We start from the raw sequence: 17,699 nt of genomic DNA, 5'->3' as shown, positions 1-17,699 counted from the left end.
ACAGACATTCCTGAACCTTTCCCCAGACGAGCAGAAATTAGCAGGTGTATACATGATTCAGCATCTCCTCACGAAATACAGAAATCAACATTCTGATCCAGGTCCCTTACACGAAACATTAGAAGAACTACTCATGGATAGATGGAGAGGGTTAAGTACCAAATTAATTCAAATGATTCTAGAACAACGCCATAGATATGACACTTTCATAGGCTCCGAATATGTCCCCGCCCCGCCCCCAGAAAGAAAAATGTATCATATGGAACGTCGGCATGGCATTGAAAGTCAGAACCCCTTACGAGAGGTGCACCCAGTTATGGGTGACGATCATAACTTGAAACGAGTGTATGTACACACGCCTCTGACTAAGTTAGAACTGTTAGAAATGAAGAAACTAGTCCCGTGCCATGATAAAGACCCTGCAGGTTTTCATAGAGAGCTTAAAGACATGTTACTGATGGGGGATTATACGTACGAAGATATCACGAAAATGTTAAAAGTACTGCTGCCCACGGGCATTTACGAGAAACTAAAAGAAAAGGAATGGGAGGTGGGAGAGAAAAAGATTGTATGGACAGAAATAGAAGACGAAGAGAACAAACGGGTCCCAGGGGTAGGCCTTGGAGAGAAAACTAAAGCATTACCAGGTCTGATAGTACAGGTTCTGCCAAGATTATTGACGACTAGAAAGGAAGACTGGGATGCAATATCAGCCTGTAAACAGAAACCCGACAAAGATACTAGTGACTTCTATTCAAGATTCGAGAAATGTTTCATTATTAATAGTGGTCTTAAACCAAGTAGCGAGTCGTACCCGCATCTTTTTGTATCAAAGTTAGTCGAAAATTCCCTGTTAGCAGTTAAAAACCGTGTATACAAGGTCGAGAGTACATGGCAAGCCAATACGCCATCCCAGATGTTACAAATGTTACAATATCATCAGAACAGAATTAGAGAAGAGCAGGATCAGGAACAGAAACGTATGAAAGACACGAAAATGAAAATGCTAGTAGCCCAATCGGTCCCAACCGACGGCCACAGAAAGGGTACGACCCAGACAGGTCACACCGCAGCTCCCGTTAAAGGGACATGCAACTATTGCAAGCAGCCAGGTCACTACGTACACGAATGCCCAGTTCTGAAGCATAACATAGCAACAGGTAAAACTAAAGAAAGACCGCATCCGCCTAGACAAGACCATCACCAGCATCAGTCTTCACAGAATATGCAGCCCATGCTGAATACACAGCCTACGCATGCTTCATCACCTACAGCACAGGCAGTAGCGGTATCCCAGCCGCAGCCCATTGCCGCAACACAGCAAGTTTCAAAACAGATGTACCAGTATGCCCAGTCCGCTTACCCCGACTATCCACGATATACATGAAACAGCCTAGAGAGGGAGGGTGGCTTGCCTCTTATTGAGATTCCTGTAGATCAAGAGGGTCCTTATGTACATAGTCAAGTATTGGGAAAAGACAGAAAGTTTTTAATTGACACAGGGGCAAGTAGCACCACAATCAGTCATGAGGAAGTTCCAGGGGCACCCCTCTCAGGCTCACAAAATGTTTCCCTTGGTTTTTCAGGACAGCCCATTGTAAATGAGGTATCAGAACCAGTCCCCCTGGCTGTGGGTCCATTATCACGTGTTACAGACTTGTTACTTACGAAATCATGTCCAGAAAATCTGTTAGGAATTAAGACATTGAAGGCTCTAGGAGCCGTGATCTGCTGTTCCCCGGAGGGAGTCAGACTCTTTCTGCGGGATTTCAAGGGTCATTATATGTTGCGTGAGTTTGATGTCAGATTGAAAAATGTACCAGATCACTTGTGGGCAAAAGGCCCAACTGATGTAGGTTGTATGCACATTACCCCATACCGTGTTACACTCAAACAGGGTGTAGTTTTACCCAGAATCAGACAATATAAGTTACCACCCGATGCTGTAGTGGCTTTACTGGAAATCATTGAAGAGCTCATTACCCAGGGAGTGGTCGTAGAGACCGACTCCAATATCTGTAATTCACCCATCATTCCGATTCTTAAGCGTACTGATCCCAATGCACCGCCAGTATATCGGCTGGTGATTGATCTAAGAGAACTGAATAAATGCATTATTCCACAGTACCCTGTGGTTCCCGACATCTCATCCTTATTGACTGCTATTGATTCAGAAGCGACGTTCTTTACTGTAATTGACCTCAAGAACGCCTTCTTCAGCGTACCTATTGATCCAGAGAGCCAATATCTCTTCGGATTCAGTTTAAATGGACGCAGTTTCAAATTTTCACGCGCACCTCAAGGATTCACAGAAAGCCCCAGCATCTATAGCCAAGCACTGAAAAGACAACTTGATTGTATCACAATGCCAGTTAACACTGCTTTACTACAATACGTCGATGATCTGCTGATCACCGCACGAAGTGAGCCCGAATGTGAACAAGCATCACTGACAGTTTTACATTTTCTGGCCGACAAGGGACACAAGGTGTCTCCTTCGAAGCTACAATTCTGTGTTCAGCAAGTTGTGTACTTGGGTCACTTGCTGTCCAAAGTGGGGAGACAGCTCACTCCCGATCGCATTCAGTTAATTGCAAATATGCCTCAACCCCAGACACAAAAGGAAGTGCGGGCCTTCATAGGCCTCACCTCGTACTGTAGACAATGGATTCCTCAGTATGCATTTCTAGCCAAACCACTCATTCAGTTAACAACACAGGAGGCAGCGGCTTCGACTGTCCTTCCCTGGACTCAGGAACATACACAAGCCTTTGAGGAATTAAAGAAAGCATTATGTCAAGCACCAGTTCTAGCGGCACCATGTTACAGCAAACCTTTTACACTTTTTGTTACAGAACGTGAGGGTACAGCACTTTCTGTCCTCACTCAAGACCAAGCAGGTTCATATAAGCCTTGCGCTTATTTTTCAAGTACATTGGATTCAGTAGCCCAGGCACTCCCTGCGTGCTTAAAATCAGTAGCAGCAACAGCATTAGCAATCAGACAGAGCGATTCAATTGTTTTAGGACATCCATTAACAGTTCAAGTTCCACATTCTGTAGAGGTTCTTTTAAACAGAACCCAGACTCAACACTTGACCATAGCACGACTGACAGGTTATGAATTGACACTATTCCAGCCACACATAGAAATCAGACGCTGTAGCATCCTGAACCCCGCAACATTGTTACCTGCACTTATGACCGATCCAACACCGCATGATTGCATAGAGATCATTAATACAGTAACAAAACCTTGACGAGACCTAACAGATGTTCCACTGACAAATCCAGACCTGACACTTTATGTGGACGGTTCATGCATGAGAACAAGTACAGGAGAATTAGTGGCCGCATATGCAGTGACCACTGGAACTGAAGTTAAAGAAACACACCGTATTGACACATTGTCTGCTCAAGCGGCGGAGCTCATCGCTCTGACCCGAGCTTGTATTCTAGCCAGGAACAGAAATGTTAACATATACACTGATTCCCGCTATGCGTTCGGAGTTGTACACGACTTCGGCATGTTATGGCAAGAAAGAGGTTTTTTGACCTCTCATGGTGCCAAGATCCAACACGGTCCCCTCATTCAAGCATTATTAGAGGCAATACATTTGCCCTCGGGCATATCAGTCATGAAGTGTAAAGCACATACTAAGGTTACAGATTCTGTTTCCCAGGGTAACGACCTGGCAGACCAGACAGCGAAACATACAGCATTGACTCACACCCAGACTACTGATGTGACAAAGACAATAGTACCAACTCAGTGTATGTCAGTCAGGGATCCCACCCTAGACGTAATCGATATCCAGACGCATGCCACTTCAGATGAAATAAAGAAATGGACTGAACTAGGAGGGATCCAGACAGATCAAGGATGGGTCACAAAGGGAAAACCTACATGGTTCCTCCCCGACTCCATGGTTCAAATCATGATAAATACAGCACATAGTCCTGCACATCTAGGAGAAAAAGCTATGTTAGACAGTTTGCAGAATCTCTGGTACAACAAACACTTACGAGCGGCAGCAAAACAGAAAGTGCGTACTTGCATGATCTGTTGTCAGTTCAATCCAGGTAAAAGCGTCCCTGTAGAGCAAGGTGGATTTCATCCTCCCGATCACCCTTTTGAAGTCCTCCAGATGGATTATATCCAGATGGACCGTTGTTGAGGATTCAAATATGTCCTCGTAGTTGTTTGTGCACTTTCCCGTTGGACCGAAGCATACCCAGTCTCAGATTACACTGCCCCGACCACTGCCAAGCAGCTGGTTCGGGAATTCTTCCCACGATACGGCCTGCCTCGTGTCGTGTACTCAGATAACGGACAGCCGTTCTCATCCGAACTCATGAAGCATGTCTCCCTTTTGCTAGGATATCAGTGGAAATTCCACTGTGTCCGACATCCCGAAGCCGCAGGCCTTGTAGAGAGGCATAACCAGACACTTAAGATACGCCTTGCCAAAATATGCCAGGAGAAAGGGGTCGACTGGATAGTCGCCCTGCCAGTTGCACTGTTCTATATGAGAATGGTTGCACATTCGAGATCAGGACTATCCCCGTACGAAGTGGTCTTTGGCAGACCACCGAATATGTGGGGGACGCCCATTCCTAAGAAAATTACCGATGTTGATTGTAACATGTTGACAGATTACCTTGCCTCCTTGATGTCTGCACTCCAATCATGTCGTTCACAGGTTGCCGCAGCATTTCCTGACAACACTGATGTAAAGCCACATGATGTCCGTCCTGGCGACATAGTCCTAGTGAGGAATTTTGACAGGAAAAGCCCGCTGGAGCCCCGCTGGAAAGCACCGAAGACCGTCCTTCTTACTACGAGGACCGCAGTGAAGTTGGAGGGCAGAAAGGGGTGGGTCCACACGAGTCATATTAAATTATGCAACGAACTGAAACCAGACCTTGACTCGCCCACCCCCACCAAAGACTGTATTAAACCTAGTGACTTTAAATTACCTGAACGAGAGAAAACTCCCCAAGAGCAGTATCGACTCAAGCTTCGATCTAGCAAGTCAGACAGTTTAATTGTTTAAGTCCTCCCCTAGGTGAATCGGTTAAATAGTTTCTGACATGTATCCCCTAGATCGAGATAGAGAGAGAGAGAGACAATTCAAGAAACGTACATACTGCAAATCGCTGCGTAGTCACTGTATAGTGACATTATTAATTATGTTTTTTCTAAGTATTCTGATCATTGTTGCAAGTGTACTTCTTCCAATCTATTGCCCTATTTTCAAGCGTGAACAATCTGCTTACAATGTTTCTGTTGAACATTCTTTTAGCGAGTTACCTCCACATGAACTTTCTTACAGACTTGCGCTGCGCAACAACACATTCATTAGTATGTTACATCACTCCCACCAGACTAACAACGCTACAAACTGTTGGATATGTGGCCGACTCCCTCCCTACCAGAATTACAAGGGAGCTCTGCCCCTCTTCCTGTACCCGTTCACTCACAACGGCTCCTGTGGTGCATGGTTCAAAATAATTAAATCCTTAGATCCTGATATTGCTGTTCTCGACGGGAGCTGGGTTTGGGGAAACCTGAACTTAGTCCTGCTCAACGTCTGTTACCCTGATAAGGAGGGACTCCCCATTAGAATAGGAACTGATCTAGAAAATGAAGTATATGGATTAAGTAATTACACAATTAACCTTATGATTCTTACTGTTGAATCCGAAGCTGCACCAGCTCTGCCCGCTATGTCAGTATTACCAGTCACTGGTGAATTATGTGTCAGAAAGAAAGGTTCAGTACACTTAGGTCATAGTAAATGTACCACTGTGGTCGAATTCAGTGATCATGGTAAATCGTCCTTTAAAGCTACCCATCACTCTTATTTTGTTTGTGGTCATACCGCATACATACGTCTGCCTCCAGATTGGGATGGTACCTGTTATATTGCATTCCTTCTGCCACCTGTTTTTCTAGCCCCCCCCTGATTATCACAGAAACACTAATCTAGTAAAGAATAGATTCCGAAGAGATCTCTCGCTTGTCGACTATACAGAAACGGCATGGGAACAATACACCGATTTTAATAAAGGATTCTTTTTCTTTTTAGGCCCCGTCCAAAACAGTAAACTAATACGTAGATTAACTAGAACACTTGAAGCTGTAGTACATGAAACTGCCTCCGCCTTAGGTAACCTAACAGAGGAGCAATCTGCCATGCGGGTTGTTGTCCTTCAGAATCGTCTTGTTATTGACGTCATCTTGGCAGATAGAGGTGGAGCCTGTAAGGTCATCGGGTCAAGTTGCTGTGTTTTCATTCCAGAAAACGCGCCATCTGTATACAAAGCTATTACACGACTTCACAAAATTGCAAGTTTAATACATCAGAATCCAGGCACCTGGACTTGGTCCGGTTGGTTCTGGACAACGTTGTCCGCTTGGGGATGGAAGATCCTATCCTTCCTAGGCTTTGGCCTTGTCATAGTATTCAGTTGCTGCCTGTGCCTGCAGTGTGGGCCGGCGATATGTGGACTGTGTGCCACGTCGTGCATTGAACATTCCAGTTTTCTCTCAAACAGACAACGGAAGAGAGACGAACAAATTATGTTACAAGAACAGACTGATCAGTTCATGATGATCGATATATCATGAAGAGTCCGTAGGGAACAAGGAGGGAATGAGGAAATATAAATTTTGGGTCAAGTTATGTTCCCTATCGTGTACCCCACCGTCTCCATGTACGAGTTAAAGTGCATGTAACTTCCCTCCTGTGCCAGCTATGAAGACGCAAATACATTTGCGTCCAACGTTAACATGTCCTCTTTCAGACCCACCCTGAATGGGTTGGATAGTCCGTTCCTAAGTAGGCTATGCCAACGTCTTTTTGTAGTGTACTCTACATGTTTTTTTTTAGCTCTGGCAAAGTAGGCCCTGAATTTCTGCCATCGAGCCTTTTTCTTCCTTCTGACTCTGAAAGCCTCAGCCCAGGCTGCCCCCGTACCTGTGAACTCTGCCTTACTTCCAGCGCGATCCACCACGCTCAGCTCAGCCTGCTGCCTGCCAAGACTGACTACAACCTTCGAGTTATCTGTTGCGCTCCTCGAAGATACATTCCTGCCTACTAGTTTCAGTAAACATTCCCCAGCTGCAGCGCCAAAGGGGTGGCCTGTCTCCGTGCAAGTAATTCATAGCCTCTGTTACCATGCTCCCATGAAAGGCCCATGCCCCCACGCTTCTCATGCAGACACTTAGGCGCTTATACACGCACTCAGTCAGTATAGAATAGCTTCTGCCCCAGAGACCTTTCCGCCCAGATAGCTCAGTTCCTAAACATCAGATATCAGATATGATAGAAGCACAAGTTGATCTGACATGCCAGACTTCTGTCTCTTTCCGTCAGTGTAAATGTCAAGCCCCCTGCACCCTCCAGTTTCACGCCAAATCACACGTCATGCAGCTGCGCGCGCATCCAAGCCTCTGATTTTTGCTGACATTGCAACATTTCTGTTTTAGTGCCACCCACATGTGACACCTACCTATGACGTTTCTAGAGCACACCTCCAGTTACGCCTAGTCCACGCCTTCTGATTACGTACTAGTAACACGTGGATGCTGTTATCTTGTCTACTCTCAGCTGTTACGCCTACTACATTGCTTTCTATGATGAAAATTAAGTATATAAGCTATGTATTGTCAATAAAAATTGCTCTATCCCTTCCTGAACCCCGTGTGGTTGCAGGAACATGATATCCAATTCCGGAATGATTCCTTTTTAAGGAATAAAACCCCTAAGAACTCTAACACCACGGACTCGGTTTTCTTTCTTTCCGATTGAGTTATTATTGATTAAGTACTTACCTGCATAGAAATTAAGATGGTAAATTAAATATTTACGACAAGGGCTCCATAATAATGCCTATATATAAAGGTGGTGAAAGCTCTAGTCCACTTAACTACCGACTACTTGCACTGCAGGATGTGGTAGCAAAATATTTAGCATCACTGCTCTTAAAAGATCTGGTAACTTGGTCTGGAGAAAGAGAACTGATCCCAATCAACCAAACAGGTTTTAGAGAGGGGATCGGCACGATTTCAAATATTTTATCCATCACCATGATTGCTGAAAAATGTCAGCGCACAAAACAAGAGCTGAACTTATGCTTCATAGATCTGCAAGCCGGATTTGACAGTGTGGATCGGGACCTATTATGGGCAAAACTGAGAGCATGGGCTATTCCGGAGAGCATATTGCGGGGCCTGCTACTCTTTTACTCAGACACATGGACACAGGTAAAATTAGGCGATGGTTCCCGTTTATCAAGGAAAGTGTTTACAAGATCTGGCCTAAAACAAGGCTGTGTCTTGGCTCCACATCTATTCAACTTATTTCTCTCGGATCTCTCCGGCAAATTAAACATCTGCAATGCTCACCCACCAAAATTAGGCAATTTGCAGCTTAGTCACCTTGCATATGCTGATGACATTGTCCTCATGAGCTTAACAAAAGTTGGTATGTCTAGGTTGCTAACCGCACTCTCTGCTTTCTTGTCCGTTAATAAATTGTCTCTGAATTTATCCAAGACTAAAACAATGCTAATCACCAATCGACGCTCAATCGATTGCAACATCTGTTTTGAAGGAAAAAGGCTGGAAAGGGTATCAAATTATAAAGATCTGGGATACTTCATTGATGAAAAACTAGTGTTAAAAGACCAGAAAAATTACTTGATACACCGAGCCGGAGCCTTAATTTTTGCATTCAGTACCCTGTCAAAAAAATTGGAGGGTCCATCTTTTAAACCATTACTATCTGTAATTGCCAGTAAAGCACTTCCCACTCTAGCTTATGCAAGTGTTGCAATGCATGGTAAGGATTCCGCTCTTTTAAACAATTTAATCACCAAAATCTACAAGAGGGTCTTCCAACTTCCTAGTTCTGCTTCACCAGCGCAAGTGCGATTAGAATTTGGTCTTATGAATGAGACAGTGGGCAGACTGTATACATGTATTAAGGTTTGGTACCGGATTAAGAAGAATGCCATCGATAATAATTTAAACAAATTTCTATGGCAGGAATTTGAAACACAAAAAAAATCTGAAGCAAACAAATTTGTGTCCAGCGCATTGAAATTAACATGTACTGCAGAGCTTTGGGATAACAATTTGCCATTTACCTCATTCAAACAGGCAATAAATAAAGCTGCCAAGTTCCATTCATTGATAACTGATAAGGAAATCTTTTCCCATCGCTCTCATGCTTGGGCCGTGATTAACAGTTATAAATCACTTACTCCGTCATCTTATATGGCTTCTACTTATGCACTCTTTATTAAAAAAAGGTTGATGGCCCTAAGATTTGGTAAATATCCAACGTTGGCAGACGAGGCTGCTTGGAAACTACTACCATCCATCGCCTGTCGGCTCTGCGGTCATATTAAGAAAGACCTAATTCATATTACATGTCATTGCAAGAAGTTGAATCAAGAGCGAATGCACTTTTTAAAGAACTGCTTCTTGGTTAACAGACTGCGTACATGCAGGACAGCAGTCATTTGCTGTTTGGATTCAATGGACTCACAAATAAACTGTAAAATGATAAAGTTCCTGCTTGCCTTTGAAAAACGCCTGAAAGCAATTTAAGATTTTAAAATGTATTATGTTCCAGGTTTACGTATTCTTTGACATCTAAAGTTTTATATTTTTCCGTTTTTGGATTGTATTTTTGCTGCAATTTAACTTTTGAACATTTCTCTTTTATGCAATCTTATTTTTAAACAGTGGCTTGTGAACTGAATAGGAAACTTTTTTTTTTTGAAAAACCTTTATTGTAGCATTCAGTAAAAATACAAGTATGGGCCTACAACCGCGGGGGCCGGCCGCTAGACAAATTAAAATCTCCGATATCACAGTATGACACAGCTCATCAGCCGACAACCCAGAGGTCCGGCAGCGATTCAGGATAAAAACTTGTATTAGAATGCACAACTGGGTTCCAGGATGAGACAGAGGTGTCATTTTATATTTTATAAGAGAGGATCAGGTGCCATACAATCAAACAGAATGCGGGGGACAGGGCAAGAAACAGGATATGCATGTAATAACCACTATAATGGAGAATTGGCGCCAGAGCATTTAGATCGGTACAAAAGAACACACAATATACATTCCATGTTGCGCCAGTACTCGGAGCTTGCCCGCCCAGAAATCAGGATATCATAAGAGCATAAGCACGAAATACAAGCACACAATAAGAATCCGAATGATTCGTAGCTATTCTGATCCTTTAAGAAAGAGAGAGAAAGAAAGAAAGGCCATAGAAAATAAAAAAGGCAAAATAAAAAAAAAACCTCCAGCCCCCCACCCTGCACCCCTGCGAATGGCTACAGCCTGACCCCACTAGCAGCGTGCCTGTCGCCCCTAATAACTAAAACCCCAAAGGTAGGAGAGAGAACGGAGGAGAGCATATCCATGTGGGCTCCCAGCCCCTTTAGACCCCCCGCCAGAAACAGCCACCCCCTATCACTAAAAGACAAGTTTAAGACAACAATATAGAAGAAATTAGAGGGTACCGTGAGACACCGCCTAGCCTCTTAGAGCAAACAGTTGCAGGGCCAACACTTATGAAAGCCACGCCAACCCTTCCCAACCCAGTCAATCTTAACCTTGGCCCTTCCGAACAAGAACACGAACCCCTCCCAGCGAGACCCAAAGGCACACAAAGAAGCATTAAAGAAGAAGAGAGTCATCAGAAAGCAGCCCATGGCTACCGGCAGGCAGGGAGTCCACAGGAACTGTAGACGCAGACAAACTCTCCCTCCTAGTTGAACAGTCCCAATGTGTCTTGCACAGGAGTCGTAGCGTCACCAGGAAAGGAGAAAATGACCACAAAATTAATGGAAAGTCACAAACAAAAGTCTCCGGGAGGGGAACGCCTGACGTTACCTCCAAAGCCGGTGGTAATGGAAGGTTCAGCAATACCATGACATCCTCGGGAACACCGTTTCCCAGGGCACCATCCGATGGTTCCAATACTTTGTTCCTCACGGGGTGCTCGCACGGAGTCAAAATGGCCGCGGTATGAATGGCTGTAGATTCCTGTTCCACCAGGAGCATTGCAGATAGGCGCGTGTCCAATTTGCTCAACAGAGTATCCACATGTGAGCGAAATGCCCAAAGTTCTGCCAGAATTGACCTCAGCGATGGCTCATGCACCGTTCGATCCATATTCTCATGCCCAATATCAGTCACAATCACCTCCCCGGGTGAATCTGGCATCCTCGGGGGGGACAGACAGGACCACGAACGTGCAAATGCGAAGGGTGACCAGTCTTTGTCCGCAGCCACGGTCAACCCAGTTAAGGCCGCAGGCCAGAAACCCCGAACCACCAAACCCCGGCGGGCGCAAACCGGGTCCGCGGGACGGGGGCCCCCACCCGCTGCCGGCAGTAAGCTGACTCACCCCTCGGTCGATGCTGAGCAATGAAAACGATTGCTGCCAATTTCGGGCTGAATTAAAGCCTCCGCTCCGGTCGACCGGACCCAGCCCGAGTCCCTGGCCGATGTTGTTGCACTACAGCCCGGCTGTGAAAGTACTCCAGGCCCCGGCTTCACCGCTGGAGTAGGCCGCAAACTTCAACTCGATGGAACTTCGTCAAACACGCCGATAAAAGTTTACGGATTTCACCATCGGAGTGCAGAACAGTTCATGCACACAGAGACTAGACGTAAAGTCAGGATAATGTACAGGATATCGTGGCGGGTTACGGAGGTCGGCGGAGCCGGGAGCCTAAGCAGCCATCTTGCTTGCTGACGTAGCTCCTCCCCCTTGAATAGGAAACTTGTTATGGTTTTAATTAACTAAACAATAAAGATTAAATTTAAAAAAAAAATGTGGAGGTCAAATTAGGTCCCTGTTTACAGAGGTAGAATTCTAGACACCACCCCTTTAGAAGCTGCCTCGCTCAAACAGGGCCCTCATTTGCAGCGTTTTCACGCACTAAATGAGAATAACGACCCTGTCACCAAGCACCACTGGGGGATGGTGCCAAAAATAACACAAGTACATTAAGGCGCATGATGTGTCCTCGCGCCTTAAGTTACTACTTATGTCATTATTGTATGTGTGCCTGTGATAGGCTGCTCTGCCTCGCAGTTTGTGATCTGGAAGGCGGCTGGTCTCGGAAAGAGGAGGGCTTGAGCCTGCCTAAGGCAAGGAGACAGACCAAGGAAAGCAGTCTGCTGAGCTCTGCCTCAGAGGGCAGTGTGCAACTAGACACATCGAGGCACTACCTCATCTGGTAAAATGGCACACAGGGCACAATTAGCCCAAAAATCTGTTACCAGGAGGTGAGCTTTGTCCCGCACAAATGGGAAAAAGACCACCCATGTGTGCGGGATATGGCACAATCTGTAGAAGGACTATTACTTTTCCTCAAGTGAGCACACAGAATGACAGAGCTTCTCAGCAAAGAATTACAAAACAGGCAGTAAGAACATACATAAGATGCAATTTTTAAACCCAGTAGGTTGCCTGTGAATTAAATTGTTTGCTTGGAACAACTGCTACCTGCTTTGTAAAACATAAAAAAACACCTCCCCCAGTTTGTAGTCAACCCTCTCCAAAAACCGGGACGTGAGCTAAATTTCTCGAAATCTGCCCGGACAGCTGGTGAAAAACGGGACCGTCGTGGCAAATCCGGGACGCCTGGTCACCCTAACAATCTGGCAACTCTGATGCTGATCCCGTTATGCCTGATCCTGTGATTAGTGCGGGGAGGATGGATCAGGCAGACCAGGGCAACAAAGAGGATCTGACATAATGGCTGGAGCGGGTGACTTTGATGCAGGGGAACCTAGTTCGAGCCAGCGCTCTGATATCTTTGGAGTGCCGGTACAAAAGCAAAAAATGCTTGTTTTTTTTTGTTATGCTGCTTAGTAACATGCTTGTGCAGAGCGTGCGTGTGACTTTGTTGCTAAGTACTTGTACTGTAATTGTCACATTCGCCAAGAAGAGACAGGCGGCCAGCATGCATGCTGTTTGGTAAACGCGGGCACCTTATTGTAGTGGCAGTGAAAAGGGTGCGACAATGAGGGAGGGGTAACGGAAGAGAGACGAATAGCCTCTGGTTAGAAACTGAAAGCAGGCGCATAGCTCTAAAGATTGCTGTCGCTCTCTAGAGAACATATGGGTCTTGTTTGGGAATGTAAATCCACGCAGATAGAGTTAAGGCGTATTGAGGGCATGTGAAAGGATGCGTGTCTTTTCCTTCTTTTCTATATCTATTTCATGAGCACCAGTTAAGGACACATTCACGGAGAGATTACGTGATTTGTCCAGAATCACAGCCGACGTTGGGACTTGAACCTGGTTCCCAAGCTATGAATTCAGTGGAAATGTGTAAACGGGCCTATACAAATGTGAACAGTTAAAGAGGGCGGGGGGGGCAGTGGTTTGCACAAGCAATGCGTAATAAGGTACCTGGAAATATACCTCAGAGGAGAAGTCTCCTGCAATGAAGCACAAACCGACCAACACAGCCAGCGCTTCGAGTCCCTGCAGCGTTGTGGCCCAGCTCAAAATATCAGCAACAAGCCCTTGCAAAAGGCGGACCCGACTCGCGAGAGAGGCTGTTATTAAACAAGAAAATAACTAAATGCTCGTTAAGAAACAACACTAGCGTCGTATATACAAGAGAAATCGCTTCGAGTCTAGTTTGCGCTATATAAAACCCCGGGAACAAAAATGCCCTTTTTAACCCCAAAGTAGAACCACAGTCTATGTTCAAGAACGTTAAACCCACACATCCACAGCAGGGACCGGAGGATGTCAAGACCACGGCAAAGCATCAGCCTCTATGCAAGCACTTTAACCATACAGGCCATCCGCAGCCTGGGCACAGGCACTTCAAGCCAACCGGGACTCGGGCACCCTAACAAGACAGCACTAAGCATAAACAGTAGACGGGCACATTGAGCTAAGAGTGAAGATCTGATGACTGCGAACAGGCGGGCCAATGTGCAAGAAAACATGCCCAGAGACAGAGATTTCAAACCTACAGGGGAAAAAACCTAGATTAGCCAAACGCTCCAAACCCACATGAAAACCAGAGGTACGGACCATGGCTGGTTCTAGGGTTTGGGAGACCCTGGGCTAAAAATGAATGTGCGAGGCCCCTCTAATGTAGATAAGTGGCCCCTTGCAAGGAGACCATTCACAGACACTGTGGGAGGCCTATTGTCCAACATTTTGGCGCCCCCCACAGTTTTAACTTTCAGCCCACAAGCATTTCTCACACCTTCAGTCCGATAGGTGTGAGAATTGCTTGTGGGCTAAAAGTTAAAACTGTGGGGGCGCCAAAATGCTGGACAATGGGCCTCCCACAGTGACTGTGAATGTGTCTCCTTTCAATTGAAGGGAGCGTCTCCCCCCCATACGCCTCCAGACACCATCCCTGAGAAGCACGCGGAGGGGGGCCCCTCCAATGGACCTTAATTGTAAGGCGACACCTTTCTCAAATGGATCGCCAGGGAAACAACAGGACACACCACCAGTGCATGGCCCCATGCTGGTGGGCTGAGTGCGAGGCCCTAGGCAGCTGCCTATGCTGCCCATGCCTAGCGCCGGCCCTGGTACGGACAGTCACCTCCAGGTCGCAGGAAAACTACCAACTATGGAATAGCCCATCCAGCCCATCAGATGCACCTGAGGTGAAAACCACAGACAAAACTGAAGGCAAGTGCCTGAAGGTTGCCAGGAAATACACACCCAGGCAGGAACTTCTGATGACAAGAGTAAACACTGTCAGGTGGTTATGTATAGTGCTCCAATACCTTCGGGTTGAGTTTGCGCTAAATAAAACTGCAAATAACAAAAAAAAAGGGACTACACCACTGTAACGACCTGGCTCGAATCATGGTGTGGTACATATGAAGGTGATAGACACCAAATGCCACAGAGAAACTAACAGCAACAAGATTGTCATTTCGAGCGATAGTACAGTAAGAGACAGGCATTGCAAAACTGAAAAAAATGCTTGTACTCACCTTCAACTGGTTTCTGGGTCAAAACACTGCAAAGCCCGATCCAGCACAGCATGACAGTCAGGTGGCCAGTCACTATCATCATGGCGATGCCGCAGTGAGCGCTTGATGCCGCGTTTAGGCGCTTTATGCCAAGGTGTGTGTGTCGTATATTTCAGTCCACATAGATATGTGCGCGATTCCGTATCTTATAAAAGAGCGTGTGCGCATTCTGACTGCGTTCTCGTGCCACGCTGTATATATAAGTCGATGCGCGCTGTAGCTCAGCAGGAAATGGTCACACCGGAGGCCAGGTAGAGTTTAAGTGTAAGGACCTGGAAAGGATGGGCTGAACGGATTGCCCTGTGGCGTTTTTCTTCAGTCCGATTGTGGCTCTAATCTGCTGATGTTCCAGGGTGGCTTCTTGGGCATGTCTGTTCATTCGCTGTAAGTGCCGGAGTGTGCGCATGCTGGTGGCATGCACACTGGGGTCGCATTCAGTTTGCGGCGCTTGTGTATGCACCCGAGCCACGGCGCCTGAGTGTCTGTGTCATGGCTATGACCCTAAATGGTCTGTTCCATGTATGTCTGCTGGAGCCTGGTGTATGAGGGTGACTGGTGATGCTGAGGAACTGACCCCTGTGCCTCGGCGCCCGCAGATATGGCCCGACTCCCAGGACTGACTCCGTCCAGGACTGCGTCCGAGTAGGAGCTGTTTACTTAAACAGGAAGGCAAGGGGTATAATTCTATCAAATGTCTGTAATATTGGGTCATAAAAAGAAGGAAGCTACCCATGAGGTATAAAGTAACACGGCAGACGCTTGTTTACATCACGCTTTCTCCGTAAGAAACGAGGGGCGCAAACCAGACGCCTTGGAAAAAAAACCAAAATAGTGCTTACATTAAAAGATGCCGTCCAGCTGCGCAAGTTAACAGTAGTTGATCGATGCTGCTTCCTCCAGAAACGGAGCAAACCGGAAGTGACGTGTCGGACCACCAGCCAACAAAGAGCAAGTTAAGAAGAGCAATCCCAGATTTCACCAATGATAAGTGAGGAAGCAAAGAGAAATGCAATGGGTGGAGTTTAACTAGTAATACTGATTACTTCATGCCTCGTAGAAACAGCGCATGCGCTGCTCTATGCGAGACCTAAAAATGGGGTCTAGTCTGTGTCCTGCTATGTGTGTGGGTTCGGTGACCACTGGCTTGAGGCCGATGTTATCTATTCCTTCCAGGAGGTTGGTGGAGCTGATGTCGTAGGAATCATCCACGTGGAAGTTGAGGTCTCCCAGGAAGACTCGTTGTGTGGATTCGATGGCGAGCGGGGTGATGAATTAAGCCATGGCGTTGCTAAGGCCAGTTCGTGGTCCAGGTGGGCTGTATGTGAGGGTACCTTTGATGGTGGTTTTGGTGTCCGTGCAAAGCTGGAGGTTCATGTGTTCCATGATTGCCGTGGTATTTGTCATTGGTAATGGTGATGGTGCAGGTGATTGATTCCTTGTGTGCGATGGTGATGCCACCTCTGTGTCTGTTGGTGTCCTCACGGTGTTTCATCTTGTAGCTGGTAGGTGTTTCCATGGCGATGTCTGGGCCCGATGTGGGGGGTGAGCCTGGTCTCCGTAATGAAGGTCACGACGGGGCGAGGATGTAGATGGTGTCCAGATTTGTGGTCTTGTTTGCAGCACGATCTGGCGTTGATCAGATGCAGTTGAGTTGTTCCGTCGGTGGGGTTATTGACATCTGACTCTGGTGTGATGCTTTTTGATGTGGTGTTGGTCAGTGCTGGGGTGGGGTGAATCGGCAGTGGATGCACATGAATGTTCCTACTGTGGAGCACGGTATGCAAGGCAGCAATAGTTGTTGCGTGTGGGGTCAATAAACCAAAACTGTACGTCTTTGATACCTGCAGCATAGAAGCTGTATTGTAAAAGCAAACCTCATGATGAGTTTTATAAACTTGGAACAGATGACTTTCTGATGTGCCTAAAAAGAACATGTGACCAAGCTATGGAGTGCAGTATAGGTCACCAGACTAACTTTGATTTATTGAGCACAAACAGTTTTATTCTCAGGGTATTGCGGCATAAGCTTTAAAAAGCAAACATCACGGAGGTTTCAAATGTTCCAATAATGGCAGGGCGTAATTTAGACTGTATTATATTATATACAAATGTTCTTGTTCATTCATATTCCCTGTCTTTCAGGTGACTCTGGAGGGCCCCTGGTTATAAATCACAGGCAGCGATATATTCAGGTTGGTCTTTTAACACTGTACTCTGTTTTGCACCATTTTGCAAAAGTTGCGTTACGTTTTGTTTACTATGTAAAATGAGAATTTTGGTGGGCTATTCCAAACTAGAGGGAATCATCCTGTAGACTTACACATAGCTCTTCCCAGTGATTTTACGGCCATGCAGCTATAGAAAATTGACATCAACTTACTCTAATGGTGAGTCAGGTGGTCTTAATCCTTGTCCTCCCACCTCCTTAACTGATTGGGTTTCTACTCCATGGTTAAGGTTCTTCTGCCTCTCCCCCAAAACATTTGGTTCCTCACCATCTACTTCCCTTCATTTTGTTAGTCTTTTAAACTATGAGATGGCCTGGTACGTGTCACAAAAAATAGATACGGACCACTAATGGAGACCATCTTTAGCAAATTAAAGGTAATTGCTTCCTTTTCCGTTGCCGAGGTGTA

The 17,699-nt window shown here is 46.0% G+C and overlaps 1 protein-coding gene across 1 annotated transcript in view; it reads left to right on the top strand.

Annotated features, from left to right (window-relative positions):
- Positions 1-17,699, top strand: part of LOC147717787 (complement factor B-like) — a 590,914-nt gene that overhangs the window by 554,417 nt on the left and 18,798 nt on the right. The window contains exon 17 of the mRNA XM_086924575.1: positions 17,206-17,255. Coding sequence (XP_086780701.1) covers positions 17,206-17,255 — 50 coding nt within the window. The remainder of the gene's footprint in view (positions 1-17,205; positions 17,256-17,699) is intronic.

Source organism: Lissotriton vulgaris, chromosome 5, assembly GCF_964263255.1.
Source record: "Lissotriton vulgaris chromosome 5, aLisVul1.2, whole genome shotgun sequence".
Classification (NCBI taxonomy): Eukaryota; Metazoa; Chordata; class Amphibia; order Caudata; family Salamandridae; genus Lissotriton; species Lissotriton vulgaris.
The sequence above is the reverse complement of the archived record's forward strand: the minus strand, read 5'-3'. Positions and strand labels throughout refer to the sequence as shown.